The following is a 14,568-nucleotide window of genomic DNA, read 5'->3' as shown; positions in this document are numbered from 1 at the left end:
AACATAGTTACTACCTCAAGTTCCTTGGACAAGGTTGCTGTAAAAGAGGAGTAAAAAGCTAGAACCAAAAGGGTGATGGAATTGGATGAAAGATTCGAAGTAAGTTTGTGTTCTTGGAAGGATTTCTTGAAGTGTTGTTGTAAGAGTTTTCTTATGGTGATTAAGTAAGGTTTTTGAAGCTAGATCTTCATGGAACTTTGCTGAATGTTTATGGAGTTTAAAGGTTAAGAAAGAGTGTGTGTTTTAGATAAGATAATTGAAGTGAAAATGAATCAAAATGATGATACTCCTACCTCCCTTAAAAACGTGATTTTAAGGTGATCATGGACAAAATTTTAGTTTGTAATCTTGTGTATTTGTCAAACAATCATACAAAAGCAATTACCTTATACATAAGGCATTGAACAAGGGCTGGTTGGTGGTGATTTGATGTGTATATACCAATAGTAAATACGTATAGAAGCTTGGTATGATACAAGTACTTATACTCTAGATATACGTATAGAAATTTTGTGAAAAATGGAATGAGGATTCAAATATAGCTATCTTTTGTGAATACACTTATATGGTTTTATGTATTTAAGTCCTTAAAAGTGATTAAATACATTACTTATACGATATATGTATAAACATTATAGATTATAAGTATTTATGTCAAATAACGTTACGTATGGTTATCGTTTTGAAAACTTAAGTTAGTAGTTTCAAAACATACTTATAACTTATTGTTATTAATACAAAATGAGGTATTAAAACATTCATTAATCATGTTAAATATGTATATATACATATATATACACAAACGTATAATTATCATATATTGTATAGTTCGTGATATCATCGGTCAAACTAGACGGTCAAACGTTGTGTAAAACTCTTTTCGGAAACATAAATCTCAACAATTTGGATTGCTTATCATGTTGGTAAGGTTTAATTTATATAAATATTAATCTTATAAGTATAGAACGATCGAAAAAGTGCGGGTCATTACAAGTTCCATGAAACGCTTTTCATAGTTATTGAGATTCGCGCCGATAACCTTCAGATTACGTAACTCAGATTCCATTTTTCTGATCTCGTTTCGAGGACAGTACTCCTCGATTAGCATCTTTTTCAATTCTTCCCAAGAGATATCATATGCCGTATCTATTCCTTCTGCTTTAGCATAATTGTTCCACCAAGTAAGTGCACCATCTTGCAACGTGCACGAAGCATACTTTGACTTGTCTCCGTTTGCACAATTACTGATTTTGAAAACGGACTCCATCTTTTCAAACCATCGGGTTAGACCGACTGGTCCCTCAGTTCCACTAAACGTCTGTGGTTTGCATCCTTGAAAAGTTTTGTATGAGCATCCGTTTCGTGAATTTGTGTTTACGGCTGCTGCTTTGGCTGCTGCTTCAGCTGTTGCTTTTGCTGCTTCGGTTGCAGCAATTCTTTCATTCACACGTTTCTCGACTAGTTGCTCAAACTCAGCATCCGACATTTGAGACATGTTTCTTCAATAAACACAACAGATATAATTTAATCATATAGAATATTATAGGTAAAATGAGTTGTCAATAGTTAATCGTAGCATATTAATAATATGAACCGATTATTATAAAAGCCTTTTCTTCTTATTAGCATTTTATAATTATTTCTAGGGTATTACCTACCCGTTAAGTTCATACATAATAGCTAGTACAAGGAATTAACTACTAAAATCCTAATAATATTCCACTATAAAAAATTATAGCGAGTTACTACATTATTATGTAATAATAATAATAAGAAGTAGTAATAATACAAATAATCATTCCATGCATTTATTATTAATAAACCAAAATAATACAATACCATACAATACTGATATTTTACATATGCTTATTTTATATAACAAGATAGAGTAGCACACATAAGCAATAAAATAGCGCATGGAAGATTTATGGTTGCGAGGTCGTTTATTCAGAACTATCAGAAACTTCTTCCCATTTGGTTCTCTCTGCCAATTGTTTGTGTGCACATGGTCCGACAGACATTCTGGCAGTGTATTTTATTTTTGGTTGGGGTTTTGAGGTACCCGTTACCTCAGTGGGTTTAATACAATAAGGGTGGTTACGGATCGAATGGTCATGTTCCTTTTTAATAATTAAGGACTTTTTATTATTGTGGTTGTTTTTATTATCTATAGCAAGTTGGAATTTCTCCTTAGTGATCTCTTTTATTTCATTAGCGAAATCCTCCTCCTTACTGATCTCGTCTGATGACGAACTGTCTGAGTCATGTGTAGGAGAATATGATGACGAACTGCAAGAATATGTACCGGTGGTCATGAACCGAAATCTGCCAGGCGTAATCGGCACAACCCGCCCGTCGGCGGTATATCTGGACCAATGTCCATATTTGTTTAGAAATGGACGATCCTCGTTTACTCCAGGGATCATGGGTCCATGCCAACGATACTGTGGCTCCGGAAAACTAAAGCTGGGTGGAGCTGGAACCTCCTCTGGGTTTACCGGGAGTTGAGATTCCCCGGCTAACACAATTTCTTCTTTAATAGGTATTGGAACGCCCTTTTCAGTTGTGGATATAATAGATTCAGTGTCCGATTCCGAGTCGTACAAAATGATAGGATTAGAGGAAGTCATCTATCACATAATTGAAACAACAATTACGTTAGCATATAAATATATCACATATAATGTTTTTGACCAAATAATAAGCAAAAATCAGTAAAAACAGATATGGTCATAGTCCAGACTCACTAATGCATCCTAACAATTACCAGTTAAACACACTAATGTAATTTCTGGTTCCCTATGACCTCAAGCTCGGATACCAACTGTAACGACCCGTCAAAATTGCTATTGACGCGGCACGTTAATCATTGATTCCACAGTGAGGTTTTGACCTCTATATGATACGTTTTGATAAAATATTGCATTCATTAAAATAAGTGACTTTCTAAACATAGAAAGTTATAAACATGTGGGCAAGTGCTTAGGTATAAGCAAAACCCCGAAATACATAAGTCTTTAATTTACAGGTTGACATCACAGTCCAATTATTTATTACACAACGCAGTTTTATTTTGAATGCAATAAACTTTGTACAAAGCATGAGAGACTCCATGCAGGCAACAAGCACATCACAGCGGAAGCATTCTAAGGACCTGAGAATAAAACATGCTAAAAAGTCAACACGAATGTTGGTGAGTTATAGGTTTAATTGCTCGAGTCATAAACATATATAAAGATAGACCACAAAATTTCATCAAAAGTTTATCAATAGATTCTACGTAACAGAGCACCCTGGTAACTAAACTTAACGCTATAGTGATAATTACCCCATTCGTTTTAATACACGCAAACCAACGTGTCTTAAACTCAAATAACATACGTCCGTTAAAAGGCTAGCGCTCTAGCTCGGACGGGGATGTCAAGCCCTATGGATCCATATACAATTATTCGCGCCCACCAGTCCATATCCTATGTACTGGCAGCTACTAGTTACCAAAGCTAAGGGATTTTCGGTTTAACTCAGTGTAGAATTTAGTATGTACTTGTGTCTTATCGCGTTTAAAATAAATTGCATGTATTCTCAGCCCAAAAATATTTAAAGTATTTAAAAAGGGAGATTATAACTCACAGTTCAATATTGCGATTCAATATTGTAGGCAAATTGCGTAGACGTAATGATGGTAGACGACTGTATGGTTGGTCTTGGATTCAAGAACAATACCCCGAACAATACCCAATATTTCCTTATTTTAAAACGGTTTGAAACCCGAATTAAAAATACCCTCGAATATATTTTATTATTATTAAACTTAAAATTATAATTATAATTATAATTATAAAATTTACGTACAGATATAATTTATGAAAAATTTCGTCTAGCAAAACTGACCTTTTATAGTACTTTTCGATTTACTGTAGCTCATGCGATCGCATGAGATTTCAGTGTTTTTGCCATGCGATCGCATGGCCGCCTTTTCTGTTTTTGTTTGCTAGTTCGTCGACATCAAATAGTGTTACTGTAGCAAATAGTGTTTTACTGTAGCAAATAGTGTTTACTGTAGCAAATAGTGTTTACTGTAGCAAATCACTGTAGCAAACTCGTTTTCACTGTAGCATGAGATTTCAGTGTTTTTGCCATGCGATCGCATGGCCGCCTTTTCTGTTTTTGTTTGCTAGTTCGTCGACATCAAATAGTGTTTACTGTAGCAAATAGTGCACTGTAGCAAATAGTGTTTTACTGTAGCAAATAGTGTTTACTGTAGCAAATAGTGTTTACTGTAGCAAACTCGTTTTCACTGTAGCATGAAAGCAAAATACGGTTTCACTGTAGCAAATAGTGTTTTACTGTAGCAAATTGTGTTTTACTGTAGCAAAGTAATTTTTACTGTAGCAAATAGGGTTTTACTGTAGGAAAGTCATTTTTACTTGTATATATATATATATACATACATATAATTGTTCATGAATCGTCGAGAGTAGTCATAGGTAATTGTATATATGAAACAGTTCTAAAATTTTGAGACTCAATCTAACAGATTTTGTTTAACGTGTTAAAATAATAAATCGTATAGAGAATTGGTTTAAATAAGTCAAAAAATTTCGGGTCATCACACCTAATGAACTCACAAACCTTTTGGTTTGTAGTGACCCGAACTTTTCCATGTTTATATATATTAATTGAGATTGATATTTACATGATTAAATGTTTCCAACATGTTAAGCAATCAAACTTGTTAAGACTTGATTAATTGAAATATGGTTCATATAGACAATTGACCACCCAAGTTGACCGGTAATTTACGAACGTTAAAACTTGTAAAAACTATATGATGACATATATATGGATATATATATAGTTAACATGATACTATGATAAGTAAACATATCATTAAGTATATTAACAATGAACTACATATTAAGAGATATTCATACATGATAATATCATGATAATATAATAATTTAAAATCTCATTTGATATTATAAACATTGGGTTAACAACATTTAACAAGATCGTTAACCTAAAGGTTTCAAAACAACACTTACATGTAACTACTAACGATGACTTAACGACTCAGTTAAAATGTATATACATGTAGTGTTTTAATATGTATTTATACACTTTTGAAAGACTTCAATACACTTATCAAAATACTTCTACTTAACAAAAATGCTTACAATTACATCCTCGTTCAGTTTCATCAACAATTCTACTCGTATGCACCCGTATTCGTACTCGTACAATACACAGCTTTTAGATGTATGTACTATTGGTATATACACTCCAATGATCAGCTCTTAGCAGCCCATTTGAGTCACCTAACACATATAGGAACCATCATTTGGCAACTAGCATGAAATATCTCATAAAATTACAAAAATATGAGTAATCATTCATGACTTATTTACATGAAAACAAAATTACATATCCTTTATATCTAATCCATACACCAACGACCAAAAACACCTACAAACACTTTCATTCTTCAATTTTCATCATCTAATTGATCTCTCTCAAGTTCTATCTTCAAGTTCTAAGTGTTCTTCATATATTCTACAAGTTCTAGTTACATAAAATCAAGAATACTTTCAAGTTTGCTAGCTCACTTCCAATCTTGTAAGGTGATCATCCAACCTCAGGAAATCTTTGTTTCTTACAGTAGTTTATCATTCTAATACAAGGTAATAATCATATTCAAACTTTGGTTCAATTTCTATAACTATAACAATCTTATTTCAAGTGATGATCTTACTTGAACTTGTTTTCGTGTCATGATTCTGCTTCAAGAACTTCGAGCCATCCAAGGATCCGTTGAAGCTAGATCTATTTTTCTCATTTCCAGTAGGTTTATCCAAGGAACTTGAGGTAGTAATGATGTTCATAACATCATTCGATTCATACATATAAAGCTATCTTATTCGAAGGTTTAAACTTGTAATCACTAGAACATAGTTTAGTTAATTCTAAACTTGTTCGCAAATAAAAGTTAATCCTTCTAACTTGACTTTTAAAATCAACTAAACACATGTTATATATCTATATGATATGCTAACTTAATGATTTAAAACCTGGAAACACGAAAAACACCGTAAAACCGGATTTACGCTGTCGTAGTAACACCGCGGGCTGTTTTGGGTTAGTTAATTAAAAACTATGATAAACTTTGATTTAAAAGTTGTTATTCTGAGAAAATGATTTTTATTATGAACATGAAACTATATCCAAAAATTATGGTTAAACTCAAAGTGGAAGTATGTTTTCTAAAATGGTCATCTAGACATCGTTCTTTCGACTGAAATGACTACCTTTACAAAAAGGACTTGTAACTTATTTTTCCGACTATAAACCTATACTTTTTATATTTAGATTCATAAAATAGAGTTCAATATGAAACCATAGCAATTTGATTCACTCAAAACGGATTTAAAATGAAGAAGTTATGGGTAAAACAAGATTGGATAATTTTTCTCATTTTAGCTACGTGAAAATTGGTAACAAATCTATTCCAACCATAACTTAATCAACTTGTATTGTATAATATGTAATCTTGAGATACCATAGACACGTATACAATATTTCGACCTATCATATCGATACATCTATATATATTTCGGAACAACCATAGACACTCTATATGTGAATGTTGGAGTTAGCTATACAGGGTTGAGGTTGATTCCAAAATATATATAGTTTGAGTTGTGATCAATACTGAGATACGTATACACTGGGTCGTGGATTGATTCAAGATAATATTTATCGATTTATTTCTGTACATCTAACTGTGGACAACTAGTTGTAGGTTACTAACGAGGACAGCTGACTTAATAAACTTAAAACATCAAAATATATTAAAAGTGTTGTAAATATATTTTGAACATACTTTGATATATATGTATATATTGTTATAGGTTCGTGAATCAACCAGTGGCCAAGTCTTACTTCCCGACGAAGTAAAAATCTGTGAAAGTGAGTTATAGTCCCACTTTTAAAATCTAATATTTTTGGGATGAGAATACATGCAGGTTTTATAAATGATTTACAAAATATACACAAGTACGTGAAACTACATTCTATGGTTGAATTATCGAAATCGAATATGCCCCTTTTTATTAAGTCTGGTAATCTAAGAATTAGGGAACAGACACCCTAATTGACGCGAATCCTAAAGAGAGATCTATTGGGCCTAACAAACCCCATCCAAAGTACCGGATGCTTTAGTACTTCGAAATTTATATCATATCCGAAGGGTGTCCCAGAATGATGGGGATATTCTTATATATGCATCTTGTTAATGTCGGTTACCAGGTGTTCACCATATGAATGATTTTTATCTCTATGTATGGGATGTGTATTGAAATATGAAATCTTGTGGTCTATTATTATGATTTGATATATATAGGTTAAACCTATAACTCACCAATATTTTTGTTGACGTTTTAAGCATGTTTATTCTCAGGTGATTATTAAGAGTTTCCGCTGTCGCATACTTAAATAAGGACGAGATTTGGAGTCCATGCTTGTATGATATTGTGTAAAAACTGCATTCAAGAAACTTATTTTGTTGTAACATATTTGTATTGTAAACCATTATGTAATGGTCGTGTGTAAACAGGATATTTTAGATTATCATTATTTGATAATCTACGTAAAGCTTTTTAAACCTTTATTGATGAAATAAAGGTTATGGTTTGTTTTAAAATGAATGCAGTCTTTGAAAAACGTCTCATATAGAGGTCAAAACCTCGCAACGAAATCAATTAATATGGAACGTTTTTAATCAATAAGAACGGGACATTTCATGGTTGACACTTGAAAGCATGTTTATTCTCAGGTATGAAAGAAGTCTTCCGCTGTGCAATTGCTCATTTTAAAGATATTACTTGGAGTCATTCATGACATATTTCAAAAGACGTTGCATTCGAGTCGTTGAGTTCATCAAGATTAATATTAAGTCAATTATAATTATATATATTATGAAATGGTAGGCATACCGTCAACTTTCGATGTAATGAAATATTGTCTTTTCAAAAATGAATGCAATGTTTGTAAAATGTATCATATAGAGGTCAAATACCTCGCGATGTAATCAACTATTGTGAATCGTTTATAATCGATACGGATTTCATCCGGATGGATTAGGACGGGTCCTTTCAAGGAGCAAACAACTTAGCAACGTATGTTGCTCCTTCCATGAAAAATTAAGGCATTCCCAAACCCACATCAAAATCTCACGCGCATAACCCCATTTTTTGGGGCGTGACTTCTTTGCTAGCTAGATTCCACGGAGTGGGTTTATAAGCGTAACAAACATTCTTACAATTCATGACCTAGACTCAAAAAAGTATCGGTATAGTTTTCAGTTTCTTCGCTCTAATCGATGTAATTTGTTCGATTATAAATTTTTTCATAGAAAAATCAAACCAACATTTAAATTCAAAATCAATAATTGAATTTGAATTCAATTCGATTCGATTCTATCACGGTTACAACTAGAATAAAATCACAAATGAACCAAAATAGTAATATAAATCGTTTTTAAATTCGATTTTTGATTTGAAATTGATTTGCAGTCTAAATATTATTATTTAATATATTATTTTCTTGATTTCGGTTTAATTGAATTGAAAAAAGCAAAATCAAATCGAAATTCAATTCACATTTGTTAACTGAAGCAAACTAAGAGCACTGGGTGTGGTGACGCGTCAGTTCAGTGTTAGTTCAGTGTCATACTGATGACTGGACGCTGACTGGACTGACATTGTAAACTGAGATTGGTGAAAAACAGGGGAATTGGGAAGAATGTCAGTTCAGTGTCAATTTAGTGTCTTGGAAAAAGAAAATATTTATTATTTATCATTTATTTTATCCTTTTTAATTAAATAAATATTTTCTAAATAAATTTTTTTTATATAAAACAAATTAAGTAGAAACAACCCAACGAATATTTTCTATATAAAATGAATGATAATGAAAAATAGAAGATACGAGAAGCAGCCAATACGGAATATTTTATTTTTATTTTAATAAAAAAATATAAAAATTACAATAAGTATCACACTATCCCGGTATCCAAACACAACCTTTTATGCCTCCATTCTCTATAAAAAAAATCGGCACGAAGGGAGAAAGATAAACCATTTCTTACAACCGCAGCCATGGGTTCTTCCGGCCACGACAGCTCCCAGCCTCACTGAGATTCAATTATCTCAAATCGCCGCTGTACTTAGCCACGACAGCTCCCAGCCTCACTGAGATTCTATATAAAATACACGCGTTTTTTTTCTGTTTCTGTTTCAGCTCGAACCAGACCCAAAAACCATCTAAATGGAGGAAGAAATGGAGGAAAAGGAAGAAAAAAAAGAAAAAAAAAAGAGCAACGGATATAAATTTGAATTTGGGACCCACTTATACCTTCGCATTCGACGTCTTTCCCGCGACTTTGGGCTTGAAAACGGTGAACCGACGGTGGCAGGGTGTCGGCCTACCGTCGGTCACCTCCGTCTCCGAAACCGACGCCGAGGTGACCTCTTCCACACCTGATGCTCTAAGAATCAAATTAAAATTTTTGTTTTTTTTATCCAATTCGGTTTTCCAATTTAACATTTGGAAACCGAATATTAAACACCTATCGTAATATTATACCTTTATATTTCCATTTTAGCTAATTATTATCGCTTCATTAATTCGGTTCAGTTGTCTAAATTTTGACTTTCTAATACGCTTGAATTACTTTGGCGCAGTAAATCGTCGGTCAAGTTTACATTATTTATATTTATATTTGTTTGTTACATTCTCTTCACTACATGTGTGTTACAATGTACTTAGCGAAATACATAGCAATCTTATTACCAATTTTTGACCCAAAAATTCACAAGTCATAACATTTAAAATGAGTAACTCAAGTTTATCAAACATGAACTCAACAAAATACATATATGTGAGAACTAAAACTGCATTTTATGCAGCAAACTCCACTAAACAAACCAATTCCCAAACTTCCAAATATGACATAAATCACAACCCCAGGAGTCATAGCAATCAAGTTTCACAATCTTTCACCTACACCACTTAAACTTTAGTTTAGAAATTCAACCACACAACTCAGTTTACCTTGCGTATTTTTTTTTTTTTTAATTTTATGTTTTAGTATTTGAGGGAAGGGTGGATAATATTGCAGGTTTCCAGGTTTAAAAGAAGATGCGGTCTTGATGATATACAAACTTAGAATCCAAGAAGGCAAGAAGCCAATCTTGCTTTAGTAGAATTTTAATGAGGCAAACAAGTACAAGTAAGCATCTAATATAAGGAATATTTGGTGGTAACAAGGGTAAAGAATTTTTACTTTTTTGATCATATAGGAAAAGTAATCAATTCCCCTATTGCATATGCAGTACATAGTAAGAAAATATATTGTCAACACAGTTGCTGCCAAATGCATACATTTTTAATATCAAAATATTACAATGCACTCCTATTACATATGCATACAGTAACAAGCCACACAATCCATAGTGAGAAAATAATAAAAATTCCGCTTATATGTTACAAACTTGATATTATGTTACAAACTTGATATATAGAACTTACTACGTGCAGATGATATAAGTGCATAACTGCATAACTGCATATTAATACCAAGACCCGGTAATATTCACATTGGGAATCATGATTTTCACTTTGGCTGCGGAGGAGGCTCGATGGAGTTTTGACAGCTTTGTAGCAAACATCAACTTTTCATTGCGACTACAAAAAAACATCCGAATCGGAAATATATAAAACTTCTTTAGCAAAGGCGAACAAGCAAGTAAATTCTTTATCAACCATAGCTCATTATCTGAACCTCTAAACGGGTAGAAATCAATAACCCGTAACTGCAACTGCCCCATTGAGATGTTTTTAAACACTGAAGCACACAATGCAGGTTGTGGGACGGGAGCATTGTATGCAGCCTGCAAAATTTTTTAAGCATTAAGATACACACCTACGAGATTTATAAATTATTATTATCATGATGCATATTAATTTAACATACTTTGATCTTAAGTGTCTGCAATTCTGGTAAACCCCAAATCATTTCAATTGCAAACGATAACATAACCTCACTATCAAAATCTACAGAGTATAATGTTAGAGTCCCGAGGCAGCTAAGGGAGGTACGAACCCAATTTCCAGCACCTGATTCTCGTATGAACTATAAGAAAAGTGGTGCATAGAGAGCCAAGTCAATTAACAAAATAAGTCATAATGCATTTGTTGCAATATAATGTAAGGACAATTTCAAATATATATATTCAACTTAGGCATACCTTGCACTTACGAAGATCCAAAGAAAGCTTTTGAAGTTTTGAGAAATGACCCACAAGGTGAAAGACTAAGGAACTTGTGAGCGATGTAGTGTCAAGCATACACAATGGAAAGAATAAACATTTGAGATTTTTAAGTTTGGCTATCTCAACCATTTTTATTTTTCCAATAGGATCAGCAACAAAATAGACAACCTCCAAAAACTCAAGTAATGGGCATTGAGTGATAATTTCCCCAAAATTTAGATTCACAAATGTTACTTCACAAAGATATGGGAAACCACAAAAAGTGGGTGCGGGGTAAAGAGAACAGTTCGAAAGCGACAATCGTTCCAATTTCACACAAGAGAAAAGATTGGAAGACAACATACAAGGTTCTTCATGCCGATTTCGGAGTATAAACTCTTTGATTCCCTTTCTTGACAATAACAGCACCCAATGATCAAGTTCTGTAACATCCAAAACCTTGCCTTCTGGTATATAAAGATGAAACTTTGTAATGGAACCTTTAAGATGAAGAAGAATTTTACTTATATTATTCTCATCATACCAATTTTCACCTCCTATTCCTTCCAAATAGTCAAAGAAAAACTCGTCAAATATAACCTGGCTGAGTAAAGTCCAGTTGAATCTCCAGTTTCTTGACAAGACGGATGTCCTGACCGCATATTGTATTGGCAAACGATCTAGAATACGAGTTATCACATCCTCGGGCATTGTGCTAATAATATCCTCAGATGCTGATTTGGATACCTTATGTTTTCCGGGAACTTGTTCCATTTATTTAATAAATATTCCTTGCTCTTTATTTATGTTGTACTATTATCGGAAAAACGTTTTCTGATGCAAACAAATCCAGTAATAATTAGTCTAAAATAAACACGGGATAAGCTATAATCATAAATCAGTGGAATGATAAATCAAGGAGGTCTGATGTCACAACGCGATTAGGAGTAAGAGAAATTGGTGTAAACTGCAAATTGATGTACTAGTTATTACACTTAGATGATAACTTTTTGACCATTGCAACAAATTTTGTAAAATAGAAATCACCACATTTTGTTAAAGCTGCAATCATCCTTAAGCTTGTCTTTGTATAAGCCCTTTTTCCCAAATAAAACCCAATAAATGTCTCAAACCCTAGTTTCATAACCTAACTGAGAGTAACAGATCCCTATCAAGTAGGAAAATGAATCAAGATATACTAATTGTTACAGTGATTACTGTTCATCAAAACATCAATAATCACAGTATGTAAGCAACCAACTGGCTACATGAAAGTAACACATCGCAAGCTTAGAAATATTATTATTATTGTGAATAAAGATAAAATACGAAAATATGGAAGAAACCCTAACCTTGATATGATGCCCTCTTGTTAGGATGAGTGATTTCAAACAGATGATCAACGACTACATTCTCGCTTGTAAAAAGAAATGAAATATTTGCCTAAAATGTCATTTGAATTTGAGGAAATAAAGATGAACTCATTTAAAATGTCATTTCCTCCCCTTACTCAATTTGACTCTGTGTTCTTATTTTTATGCACAGTGCTACGGAATATATTATTAGGACAGTGTGCAGTGATGGGTAAGTTCGGTGTTAGTTCATTGTTTTACTAATGACTAAACGCTGACTGAACTGACATTGTAAACTGACATTGCTGAAAAAATAGGGGACATTTTCAAAAATGGGACCACATATTTCAGCAAATTCCAACGTCGGGATAAAGACTTTGGCAACGAAGACACCGGACTGACACCGAAGGGGTGTGGAGCGACGGTCGGTGGGAGGAAAATTAGCAACCGACGCTGAGCTGATTCCCTCCACACCTAGAGCTCTTAGGCGTAGTTTGGTATGGCTTTGTTCATTTTCCGAGAGTACTAAAACATAAATTGTTATACTCCGTATATATATTTTTATGTTAGAAGGTAAAAACGTGGTTGTGAAATACAAAGAGAATTTTCAAATTTACCTGTCAAATGCCAACATGTTTCAACATGTAAAGAAATATATATTTTATTTATTAGTATTGGTTCGTGACAATTGACACAAGGACAAATGTGATATATTGCTGAACAATTTCAAGAATCTATTGATTCTTAGATCAAGAACACATGAATACAACCAGTATTCACACCAAATCAAATCAAAGAATAAACTGAACTCTTGAAAATTACTTCGTACAGTTTACAAATTATGATCACAGACCATAGATTCATCAACTAGATGAATCAACAATTACAAACCCTAACTAAGGATTTATTCAATAGAGAGAATATGCAGAATGAAGATTGAATCGTGTGTGAACTTGGGAGAGGACATTTGCTTTTATACTGCCTGAATCAGATAACTAACACTTTTAATATTGGCAGAATTGGTCCTCTAAGTTCAAATAAACCAAAACCAACTATGTCCCATCTTTGTAAAAGTACTATTTAGTCCCCATACTAGGTATGTTAACCAAATAATATTTTACATGATTCACAAAGGTTTTGGCCCTTCTAGCTTCAACCTTCAGACCTTCAATCTTTTACAAATCAACTTCAACCTCTTCTCTCTTGATCAATTACAGCTAACTGCACAATAAACATTTCAAGTTATGACCAAACAAAGACAAGTCAAGATTGGTCAACTTTAACACCTTTCAATAATTGTCATAATAACTTCAAGGAGTTGTCGTTCAACCGTGCGACCTTCAGTAGATTTCCGGCCACCCAAATATGCAAGGAGCCGCATAAGCATTTTGGTTGTTTTGGTTTTTCGTGATTTAATTTCAACATTCACCAAAATCGAATTGTGTTTTCCCTCATTCATCATTCCCCGACTTTAACAAAAATACAATAGCAAGGTGAACACATGTGGATCATGCATTGTTTTCAACTAATTATGCCTGAAATATGATATGTTAGTCACATACACTCTAAAACCACCATGCTTAGTAGTACATCATCCAAATAAGTTAACTTCACAAAATAATACTTTATGAAGGTTATTATAAGCTCAAAATTGTACGTAACTTTTAGAGGTGTATGTCAAGCCTAAATATAATCATTTATTGAATGATATACGAAGTCGATGAAATTATTATCGTGATCATTGTAACCAAAAATGAAATCTAAAATGAAAAGTCAAACTTTGAAATCATTTAGAGTGTATGTGACAGCAGCCAAAGCTCTATATTCTGCTTCTGCAGAAGATCTAGAAACTGTTGGCTGTTTTTTACTTTTCCATGAGATTAAAGTATTACCTAAAAAGACACAAA

At 33.1% G+C, this 14,568-nt stretch overlaps 1 protein-coding gene across 1 annotated transcript; it reads right to left on the bottom strand.

Moving 5' to 3' along the window:
- Window positions 1-10,417: 10,417 nt before the first annotated feature.
- Window positions 10,418-12,841, bottom strand: LOC139862494 (F-box/FBD/LRR-repeat protein At1g13570-like). Its single transcript, XM_071851111.1, has 4 exons — window positions 12,662-12,841; window positions 11,307-12,143; window positions 11,033-11,191; window positions 10,418-10,949 (listed from the first exon to the last, which is right to left on the bottom strand). Exons 2-4 carry the CDS (start codon window positions 12,081-12,083, stop codon window positions 10,629-10,631), a joined length of 1,257 nt encoding a protein of 418 aa, XP_071707212.1. The 5' UTR covers window positions 12,084-12,143; window positions 12,662-12,841; the 3' UTR covers window positions 10,418-10,628.
- Window positions 12,842-14,568: the final 1,727 nt, after the last annotated feature.

This window comes from Rutidosis leptorrhynchoides, chromosome 1 (assembly GCF_046630445.1).
Source record: "Rutidosis leptorrhynchoides isolate AG116_Rl617_1_P2 chromosome 1, CSIRO_AGI_Rlap_v1, whole genome shotgun sequence".
Taxonomy (NCBI): Eukaryota; Viridiplantae; Streptophyta; class Magnoliopsida; order Asterales; family Asteraceae; genus Rutidosis; species Rutidosis leptorrhynchoides.
Note: the sequence above shows the minus strand (reverse complement) of the source record. Positions and strands in the feature narration are given on the sequence as shown.